General features: G+C 43.0%; 1 protein-coding gene across 1 annotated transcript in view; it reads right to left on the bottom strand.

Annotated features, from left to right (window-relative positions):
• Positions 1-12,091, bottom strand: part of uggt2 (UDP-glucose glycoprotein glucosyltransferase 2) — a 57,315-nt gene that overhangs the window by 7,191 nt on the left and 38,033 nt on the right. The window contains 5 exon segments of the mRNA XM_080753698.1: positions 2,464-2,546; positions 5,591-5,675; positions 8,737-8,822; positions 9,393-9,551; positions 10,432-10,621. Coding sequence (XP_080609824.1) covers positions 2,464-2,546; positions 5,591-5,675; positions 8,737-8,822; positions 9,393-9,551; positions 10,432-10,621 — 603 coding nt within the window.

The raw sequence follows: 12,091 nt of genomic DNA, 5'->3' as shown, positions 1-12,091 counted from the left end.
GATATTTCAAGACATGTCAGCCAGAGTAACATTGATTCATACGTGGTCAATAAGGACAAACATTCAAAAGACACCGCCTCTGAACACACCGATTTGCCCACAACTGCTGATGCACCATAACCGTGCAATAGATAATAATGCAATGCACATTTTGGTGGCTAGAAATCAGGAGTTTTGCTGGAGGGCAGGCTTGTCTGCAGTCAAACTGCGTGTCCTTGTCTTTAACGGACTGCTGATGAGGGGAGTGTGTCTCTTTCACGCTCAATCACCGCCTCGGTCTAGGGCCCAGGGGCTCTAGGAAAACACCACTGAGTGAGAAGGGAGACAGGGAGGGAGAGGACATGATGTCAGACTCTCCTCTATGCTACACGCCATAACCTTTACACTAGAGCCCGACCCATGCCAACGACTTTGGGTCCGATGCAGATTCCAATTTTGGAGAATCCACACCACTGATTACCGATGTTTTGAACATGAGAGAATTTGTTCAAAACAAATTCATCAGTGATGAACCTGGGGTCGTGGGGTGTTTCGGGTCTTTAATCATCATACACCCTCGCCCGGGCGACCCAGCCGGGGGTGATCACTCCCCGGGCTTGTGTCCAACTACAAAAATAATATATAAAAAAATACACTTTTTATTTAACCACTTAAGCCCTATTCAAATATTTTTTTTAAATGGCGTCGGAAAAAACAACACATTATGAGCTTATTATGTTGGCTATTTTAGAAAATCTTTGAAAACTTTAGCATTGTGTCTCCTATAATGACAAAATAGGGAAGCCAGGTTTTAAAGTGGTTAAAAATCGTGTCACATCGGCTGCACACCAGTGTCGTCATAAACAGTTAAATAATGGCCATACTGTATATCGACCAAACTGATATATCGGATCTGGCTCCATTTTAAACTACCGTCCACGACTCCACGTCCAGCTGGCCCTTCCTCCTGTTGTATCCCCCGGCCAAAAGGCAGAATCACCTTTTACCACGTCTTCTCATCTTATTCCCCATCCTCCCCTTTACCTGGAGTACACTACACACCCACCATACAGCGCTCAATATCTCATCCCTTTGACGAAGGGACAAGCCTTGAAGTGCTGCTTCCACTGGTTGAGTGAGCATACAGTCGGTGTTGTCGCCACACTGCTGCACTCCGAGGGATCGGGATGCCTATAGCCTGAAACGGCTAAGCCACCCATTATAAAGGACTAGAGGGGGACAAGAGGGAGGCCCCGCCATTCGAAGGGCAGATAATGCCGAGCGCAATGCAACAGAGGGACTCCCAGATAAGCAGCTTGGAAAAGTCAGGTGAGAGTCCACTTGGCTGACATGCACCAGATAATCCGGACCTCTGGACAGACACTGCTCTGGCTGCAGTCTGCATAGCAGCCTGCCAGCATCAACTCCAGAGATGGACCAAACTCTGCATCTGACTTAGCCTATCAAGATTAAGTCTGATTGTCTTAGTTTCTTCTTGAATTACACAGCCATTTTGTGAACTGTCACCTTTTAATACTCTGTTTTGATTCACCTGCACCTGAACAAACCTGTCTTTCCTCATCATATCTACAGAGACTGTGTTAAGTTGCCGAGATGGGGTGAGTTCCTTAACCCATTAAAACCTGAGACCGATTCTACAAATGCCTTCTAAATCAGTAGTTTTTTAACTCTTTTTTGCCAAGGACCCCCCCAAGAAATTCAAGTTTTTCAATTTCTAATCAATGAAGTAACAAAATATCAATGAAGCAAGATATCTGGCCAATACCTGGAGTTAAATCACAGCAAGCTAGCTACACAACCAACACCTGTCACTGTGCTTTAAAAAGTTACTTAATCAGTGTCAGTCACAGTAGCACTTTAGAGAAGATACCTCTTCAGCTTGCGGTGGGTGTTTGGTCAGCTGCTGTATAAACCCTAGGGAAGATACAGCAGCTGACTACTGTAGGTCAGCACCCACCCAATCCTTTTATGACTCCCCTCACCCATGTGTGTGATTATATAGATATTTCCACAATATACTGTAAGAACAGCAAGTTGAAAGCAATAAATGTAAAAGAAAATGTTTTAGATATTAAAAAGGGATTGCGGCAACTCTGCCTACCTTTTCTCAAAAGTGCTCCAAACACTTCACACAGCAAGCGTTAAGTGAGGAGACAGATCACACAGTTAGGATGCGCTAGGGGGAAACACACAAATGCACACACACATACACACATACCTACAGAAGCACATATTTTTTGCAAGACTAGATCTTACAGCATAATATCGCAGTCTGGATCCACGGGAAGAACGATCTCTCCTGAAACCATGTGTATAATTGACAATAGATGGAAAAATCAGCACTGCCAACAGTCACTGCTAGCACTGCAGTCATTCACGGCCAGTTGATTGAGAACATTTGAGCAGATTATAATTATGAAAACAAACTCATAACCAAATTGTACATGCAGCCAGACTACACACCTCGTTATGGAGTCCCACAGGCCTTTGCTTTCAGTAGCTTCACTTAAAAGATCTTCATTGATTTTGTCAGCCTTTTTCTGCACCTACGGTTGGAAAGAAACAGATTATAATTACAGATTTCATAGCCAGGCAAACAAACTCTGAAACCCCCCTCGCCTGTAATATTAGGGCTGAAGGTTTAGTCATATTTCTCTTACCAGTTAGGGCTGTAACGATATGACATTTTACATGACGATTAATTGTCACTCAAATAATTGGCGATTAACGATTTAATTGTGTTTTTGTCGTTGATAATTACATTTCTGTTTGGCTTTTAGGCTTTGAAGTTGTACAATGGTAGATATGACAAATAACCTAAATATGCAAAGAAATTACTGACATATTTGACAATTTACTACTTAAAAAATAACTTTGATAGTGGAAATAGCCGATCTACAAGCTGCTATTTCCACAATTTTTGACCTTTTTTAAAATATATGAACATTTTTCAACATGGAAACGATTATGACGATTATGAAAAATAATCACGATTATGTCAAAAAAGCACGATTAGACGATTATGTAATAATTGTGACAGGCCTATTACCAGTAGAGTGTGAGAGTGTGTGTGGCGCGCGCGCGCACACGCACGCACGCACACACACACACACACACACACACACACACACACACACACACACACACACACACACACACACACACACACACACACACACACACACACACACACACACACCTAAGAATGTATTGTGCACTTGTAATTAAATAATAATTAAATATAATACATAAATACAGTCTGTAGCATTGCTATTGCTAAAACAGCCGTAGTTCAATGACTTTAGTAAATTAAGCAGGTGTTTTTAAATGCAAGTAATTTGTTTTCCTAAATGTAATATAATGTGGAAAAACGTGATTAGTATAAAGTCTGATAAATTACTGCAATGCTGCAAGGAGTGGGAGAGCGAACAACGACATCCATCATTGCAGTCTATGCTTCTTTGTTCATGATTGATTGAGGTCAAATCCTTGGTAAATTTGGAATTAAGTCTCCTATTAAATAATTCTTAACACAATAATCAAGCGAACTACATAATGTACTGTTCTGATTATGTAATATATGTTGCAGGATATTATTATCTAACCCTGTAGGTCGGCTATTTCTATAATTGCTTTCTTGTTAAACAACTTTGTTAAACGATATAAATGAACAGTCACTGCGATTTTCACTGTAATCCTCTTTGATATGGATTAGTAGTATTTGGCCTTATTTTTTTGCTGTTGAGCCGAGGCCTTTTCACACCAAGTTGAAAAATAGCAGATATACAAGCTCACAGCGCGGCACCGAGTGTCTTTTGAATCCTTCTAAGATTTTTTGAAAAACCTATGTTTCTATGTCAGCAATCTGGCCAGCCATCGTCAAAGAAAAGGTCCTTTTCACTTAACTGGAGCTCAGTTAGTCTGCTCTTGAGAAACTATATCAGTGGTTCTCAAACCTTTTCACGTGAAGGACCCCCAAACTGATATTTATTTGGCCACGGACCCCCATCTCAAAATATTTAGTTCCAGGGACCACCCAGAAGCAAAATTTGAGTTACAATCGTTCGCTTTGAAAATACATACCGTTCAAAGATTTGCACACATTTTCACGACTTTTTCAAAAATAGCAGATCTACAAGCTCGCAGCGCAGCACTCAGTGCCGCGCTGTGAGCTTGTATATCTGCTATTTTTCACTGGTTAAAGCATTCAATAATTCTGGGCCTAAATGGGTTAAAGCAGTGACAACACACAGCAATGTGTGTGGGAAGGAATCAATTGGCATGGACTAAATTGGGCAGTAAAAGGGGTAAATAAAAGGTATTTATTCATTGTATTATGCTATATTTAAATGTATAATGTATAATATAATAATGTGGAACAGAGTCAAGTAAAATGTAATGCCACAACTCATACAATTCCAAGTGATTGTGCCAGGGTGGGGATCCCCAGTTCAATCTCCAGGTTATTCTGGGGGGCCATGGCCTGAAAAGGTTGAGAACCACTGATCTACAGTACATGAGAGGTCATGAAGGAAGAAAAGTACTAGCTATAAAGCTATAAATAAAGAACAGCTATAAATGCACGGCTGAGGTTTGCCAGATGACACTTCAGTGAAGAACAGCAGCACTGGAACAATGTGCGCTGGACAGATGAATCCAACAATGCCGGGCAAAACCTACAACTGCCTTTGAACAAAAGGCTGTACCTGTACCAACTGTAAAGCATGGTGTTGGCAACATAATGGTTTCAGGCTACTTTGCTGCCTCAGGAACTGGTCAGATTGCCTTCAAAGTTCATCCATGAATTCCTCACTCCTCCAGGGAATACTTGTGGCAGGGGCATTATACAGAATAAAGTTGTTTGCCTGGGTGAATGACTCAAATAGACAGTGGAATTACAGAGGAACTCTGCTTGATCGTGAGATTGCAACTAAATGTCTTGTCTTGTGTTCAGTTATTGTCTGACTAAGACTGACTTACTGTATACATTGGCATTAATTGGCATAATGAATACATTGGGAGAAAAAAGGTGTGAAATTAAATTGGCTACTCTAAGAATTAAATAAAAATCACACCCGTGTGAACTGAGCGGTGGTCGTGGGGAGGGGGTGTGTGTGTGTGTGTGTGTGTGTGTGTGTGTGTGTGTGTGTGTGTGTGAGAGAGAGAGAGAGAGAGAGAGAGAGTATTGCAGTTGATGCTCAGACTAGACTCAACATCACCCTCTCTGGTCACTGAGTGGTAGTTCAGGCTACATACACACACGGACGGACGGATACATACACGGATACACACACGGCCATGCTATGGAGCGGTCTACCACCGCTCAAAAAGCGGTGACCCAGAGCTACGGAATCGGATAACTGGATGGACAGATGTTAAAAGTGCATGCCATTGACCCTATGTAAAAAGTAGGCCCACAATTGAGAGTCCAAGATAAACAATTTTAAACAATCTGTATGGCCGATTATACGGTCTGGAAGCCTAGACAACGAGCGCTGGTATTAAATAATAATAGTAAAATCCCAGGGCTTGGATTGAGCCGTGACATCATCTGGTATAAGTTATGTGGTAAAAAAAAAAAAAAACTCACTCTGACTTTGATGATCTTGCTGTGAAAACTGTTGAGCACAACTATGACATCACCAGTATCAGCAGGCGAGTCTGTGCCATCATGCCTGTGAGGGTGGATGATGAGAGAGAGAGGTTAATTAATTTCAGTGAAGGTGAACAACCGTGACAGCAGAATCTGGGCGTTCAGCTACTGACCTACAGTACTGTACCGTGTGAGGATTGACTTATCCAAAGAGCACCGCTAAAACAGTTGCTTGTAACAAAAAAAACGTGTCTCTTCAATTCAACCCAGAAACTAGATTAATTTGGTACTTTGTGACTACTTTGACTATATGAAGTAGAATTGAAATTTAAAAACTACATCAGTCATTATAGTTCTAATAAGATGAGCTTGCAATAATTTAAAATATCAAGGTATATATATATTTTTTCTAATAGTTCTTTGGGATTTTTTTGCCTTTGTTGACCAAGGGGGGTCCAGTAGACTGACAGGAAATGGGGAGAGAAACGGGGAGTGACACGCGGCAAACGTCGTCCGGATAGGGAATCGAACCGGCGATGCCGCGGCAACCATGCCTATGTGGCGGTGGCTATGTGGTATGCGTCTTGACCAGTAGGCCACCGGACGCCCCATATCAAGGTATATTTTAAATTATTGCATTTATTTCACAGATGTAAGAGTGAACTTATAGAACACATACATAATTTCTTTACTGGTACTGTATGTACGTAACAATACGTTCTTGTTAGTGGGTTATTTTTTATGCTACTGTATATTGTATGCTATGAATAAAATATATGGGACCTCAATGGAAACAAGTTAATTGGACTTTTTTGTGTGATTTACCAATGTCGAATATCTCTATGGCTCAGTTTGTATTTTCTGAAGAAAAAAAAAAGGCAGATAAACATTGAAATTGAAAAAGCAATGCCTCTTTATTCCATGTTATTATTGAAATGTTGGTCCATATCCCAACATAAACAGCTTGAAAGCAGTATTTTTATTCAAAAATGTTTCAACATGTTGAGTTTGTTGACCCTTTTGAAAGCTTCCCCAGAAAAGCACCGATTGAATCTGCAGCCTTGATCATCACAAAAGGCTTTTTCAGCTTCACATTCAAACATTATTCATAAAATAAAATATCAGCTAAAACGAATAGGTTATTTTGATATCTGTTCGATACCGATATTGCATTTAAAGCATCGGCCGATACCGATATGACGACCGATCAATTGTCCATCCCTACTGCTAGGGACACACAGTGCCACAGAGCCACTACTGACAGACACTGGGAAGCGGATGCACTCAAACAGTGGATTCTGGGACAGCTGCCAGGGTCGCGCTTTGATCACATTCATTACCCTCCATCATCATTCAGCATCACCTTCGCGTCGCTTTTATCCATCACAACTTCCCGGCCATGCTGTATTCGCTGGTACACTTAATGAGGGAGTCTGTCCAGTATTGATTGTATCACATTGGCCCTGCACTATAATTGTTTTAGGACTGATCTGCCCAAGTGGAGGAGAATGTGGGTTGGCGAGGCAGGATGCCCAGGGTCTGATGGTAACAGCACCGAGGAAAACCTCAGCCAGAGATGAGCAATAGGCTGTCATGCTCAGCAAGCCATCATGACCTCGGTGCTTACTAAAGGCAGAAAATTAACCTTATCATCATGACAAATGCCCCCACTCATTGGGCACAAAGTGCTCCCCCCCCCCAGTGCAGTCCTGCTTGGGTTTGTTCCCTCGCTTCCTCTGTCGCCTGCGCGCCACAGCCTTTGGGGGCTGTGGTTGGAAAGCACCAGAGATCAATTTGTATCCCCGCTCCGAGGAGAGGAGAGCTGGCTTTCTCATTCATCGCTGTCAGGTACAGGCGCAGTGGCAGCCCGGAGTACAAGAGGGAACACGAACTGGGAGGTGGAGAGAACAGACACTCCCACTCGGCTTGGCTCGGCCCCCTAAACAGAGCAGAATGCCACTAACCGCAAGAATAATGACACTGCCAAGGTGAAAAATGACATCACCTTTTAGCTTCACCTGGAGGATTGGGGAATAAATCTTATTTGTCTGATATGATTCCGGAGGAACCCAGGGCTGCGTGTGCCCTAAATCTTATGTGAGAATCGTCGGAAACGGGCAGTATTTGTGATGGGAGGGAGATCCACAAAATTGCTTTGTTGTTAAGCGCCCTCACGGAGCAGCGGAAACATTGAATTTGTCTCATTACAGTATATGCTCTTTGGAGTTTGGGTAGTGACAGAATGGAGCTTCTTAGAGCTTTCTGTCTATGATAATGTACAGTAAGTAATGTCACGATGAATTATCAGTCAATCATATATAAAAGTATCCTGATTCGATTTTGGATTAGATTAGTTCCCTAAAGTGCGTTGTAATTGGATTGAATAGGCAACAAAGGCAAAGAGCCCAAAGCCTGAGCCACTTGCAGTTTATAGGAAATGCATAAAGCCTCCAAGGGAAATTATGCTCCCATTTGTCTCAGGAAAATCAGAAAACGCCAATGTTCCCTAATCCCTATACACAGCATATTCAACCTCTGACACCTACGCCCTGGCTAAGAGCTAAAACAGATATTGTGCTACTGATTTCCCCTGGTTTGGAGCGGATGGCATGGCAGGTGACTGGCTGAATCATCCCAACACTTTGTCTTCACTGTAATAGCACCTTTCTCTCTCCTCCTCCCACCTCTATCTCTCTCTCTCTCCCTCTTCCTCCCTCCATCCCTCCCTCCCTGCCAGCCTTTGCACAGCACAGCTCCCAGCTCTCGTCAGAACAGAGAGCCGCAACGATGTCAGCAGACCTACACGTTACCATAGTGATGGTTTTCATACCTCCGGCAAGAGAGGGAAAAGCAAGGTAGCTGAAAACACCTCTGATACAGAGTTACAGATGGACCTGGCCAATTAGCATGGTTATACAACCCCTCTCCATTCATTTGACTAGTTCTTCTTAGATGGGAAAGTGCAGGAAACGCGGGGACAAATGAGTTGCGATCGAACTTGGGTCCTTGTGACCCACAAGGATCATATGGTAAATGCTCTGAGTCACCTAAATCCTTCTATGACATGGCTGGGTGATGACAAGAACACAGTAATGATTGCAAAATAATCATAAACCATTAGTAGATGGTTGGGAGACACTCACGCTAGAATCTGATAGATGTCCTCTGACCTCCCTTTGCGTAACTTCAAGATCCAAGCACCGGGATTGGCTTTCAGCTGGAAATATCCCTGTTGGGGTTTCAAAATGACATGATATTGCAGTACTTGAGAATGTCATCTTAAAGTGTCAAAATCGACCCTTGCTGGTCCACTCAGAGTTAAGGGATTTGGCTTTGTCTGGGTGGACTAACACAGTGGTTCCCAATCTTTTTAGCACACGACCCAAAATAGAACCCAAGTTTGGGTCTCTCCGGGACCCAAACTTGTGAAAATAGCCAAGCTCTCAACGTGTCACTTCGCACGGCGTCACAAGCTTCTTAATTTTGTTTTCTAAATTAGGGAATTACAGTAAATTGATTATTTGTATTTTATTCATGAAATGTTTTGATGTCATGATTATTTTTATTTTCTTCCAAGTGATGAAAATGTGTGATTTTTTTGTGGACATCTTTAGAAAATCTTTTAAAATAATAATTTAGGAAACCAAACATTAAGGGATATTCACTTGTGACCTACAAAAATGTATCTGCGACCCACAAATCGGTCCCAACCCAGTGTTTGGGAACCACTGGTCTAACATACTGTACATAAATAAGAGTCTCTTAGCATCTGTTAAGGGGTACGAAGGTGGCTGCTTACCAGGTTGGCCATGACGATGGTGTCCTGCATGAGGGGGTCCTGGCTCATGCCCAGGGTGAACTGCAGGCCTCTGGGTGGCTGGCCGGTCGACAGGTCAAAGCAGTGCCCCTCCAGCAACAGGTGCTCCAGTTCATACTCTGCGGTCACCACCCCACTCACCTGGGAAGAAGACAACGTTTACAACATTCATGAGGTGGCAGTGGCTCAGGAGCAGAGCAACCGCTTGACAACCGGAAGGTTTCCAGTTTGATCCTGGGCTCCCCCAGAGTTACTGTACAATGTACAGTAACTCTGTACATACAGTAACTCATCATGAGCATAATTATATGTATATATTATAGAAGTGTCCTTGAGCAAGACGCTGAACCCCTAATTGCTCCCAATGCGCAGGTTGATGCCTTGCATGGTTTCCTCCGCCATCGGTGTATGGCATGTGTGTGTGTGTGTGTGTGTGTGTGTGTGTGTGTGTGTGTGTGTGTGTGTGTGTGTGTGTGTGTGTGTGTGTGTGTGTGTGTGTGAATCTGTAAGATAAAGGCGCTATATAAATGCACCATTTACACAAAGGAAGCTGTCCCATGGTCATTGGTGGAAATGAACTACAGTACTGATCTGCCCAAGTGGAGGTATTTTTTACTTTACTTGAGTATTACCAATTGTCAATACTTGTACTTCTACTCCACTACATCTCAGAGGCAAATATTATACTTTTACTCCACTACAATTATTTGAAAACTTTGTTACTTTGTAGATCTTGATTATTATTACAACACATAGCCTACATTACCCACTTCAGCCCCTGGCCTGTATACATTTCGGACTTTTGAAAATTGCTGATCTACAAGCTCACAATGCAATTATGAGCAATTCCGGGTATTTACTTGTAACAGCGTATTTCTACATTGCAGTATTGATACTTTTACTTAGGCAAAAACATTGAGTACTTTTTGCATCACTGTCCAAGGTATCCTCGTCAGCTTTTTGATTTGAGGGACAGAAAAGCAGGAATGACAGCTGCTATTAACCGGTTATCCGTCAATACCTCCTGCATGTGGATGTTGTCTAAGTCATGTGGGCTCCGCACAGCCTCCACCATCCAGCTCTCAGGAGTGATCATGTTCAGAGTGAGGAGGGGGGACTCGGGGAGTTCTGTGAATCGGGCCACTGGTCCCGCAGACACCGTGTCGTCTGCTAAGAAGATCACATCGGGCTCCAAAACAAAGCGGTAGAAGCTGCAAAGAGAGGAAGAAGATTATTATGTATATTTGAGGATGGTGGTAGGTGGGAGTATTTGGTACATTAAATAGGAAATGAAAACAATAAAAATGCTAAGTCACGAACCAAAGCGGCGTTATGGAATATATGTTGCAGCGCCTTGAGAATAGATAACCCGCAAACACTGGGAGAGTGCTCAGAACTTTGAGCCACCCCACCGTGACAGGAATCCAACTAAAGCACTCGCCTCATCGGCGCGTGCTAAAATGATGACATGTTGTGCAATAGTCTCCTCTCTAGGACAGCAGAGATGGGTTCTGTTGTGACAGCTGGGTATAGGCAATGTCTTCAAAGTGAGGAATCTAATGCCGTTATTGCTGGTGCTTCTGCCGAGCCAATAACAGAAATATCCGCAGTAGTCTCCAGACTCTCCACTCCAGATGATATCCCCCCTCCAAACATTATTAGTCAGCACTGTCACGAAGGTTAGCGTGGGGCTAATCCTTATGCTAATTGCTTTTGTCCTCTGACACTGGGAAGTCATAATGAGTTGGGGATAATGCTCCAGAAGATCAATATAACCAACAACTTTTTATTCGCAGCTATATCACCACCTTCCCATCCCCACAGGTACATCGTCACATTTTCACACAGAACATATTTTTCAAAAGGTGATTTCAGCCACAGCAGCCCGTGGCTTTGTGAGGAGCAGTTAGAGGGGCTGTTGACTCCAGGGTGAGAAGGGAGAAGCTACCGCAGCGTATCAAGCTGGAGAGAGAGAGAGAGGGGGGTAGGGTGGACGATTAAATTACTGAGGCATAAACGCTGTCACCAGAGGAAACACTCTTTATTGGATTGGTCCCAATTTGAGGGGTGACCAACTCTCTCCGGGAGGAAAGAAAAAGAGAGAAGAGGAGTAAATCAAGTGCTCTCTCACGTCCCCTCTCTGCTCTCCCCAACTTACAATAATGCCAGAATATACAGATGAATGTGCTGATTCACATTCATTGCCAGAGCAAATGGAACCTTGGATCCAAATGAGCCCATTTGATTCCATTTGATTCCATTTGTACACATAGTTATACCAGTAAGACGACCTAAGGGCAGAAGCGATGCGCAACATGGGTGCGTTCACATGGCTGCTTTGGCATGTATACCCTTCTGCTGAGCTGGTCGAGTCATCACTGTGATGTCAGAACAGGTCAGCTATATCCATATATGAGGTCTGTGAGGTCAGATGTAGAGGTATTGACAAGCTCCATATATAGAGATCTATGTGATGATCTCCATGACATGTATGGATATCCAGGGTTTGATGAGGTCAGTGTCGTGATCTTCATATATGGAGATCCAGGTGATGATAATCCAAAGTCTTGATTTGCAAATTAATTCTGTCTTGGCCATATGAGGCGTCCATATTTGGTCATTGCCAAATATGGGCTTAATATTGATGACATCAGGGATCTCCATATGATTGCCAGAACAGG

This window comes from Nannobrachium achirus (genome assembly GCF_963921795.1).
Source record: "Nannobrachium achirus genome assembly, chromosome: 22".
NCBI classification, from domain to species: Eukaryota; Metazoa; Chordata; class Actinopteri; order Myctophiformes; family Myctophidae; genus Nannobrachium; species Nannobrachium achirus.
Note: the sequence above shows the minus strand (reverse complement) of the source record. Positions and strands in the feature narration are given on the sequence as shown.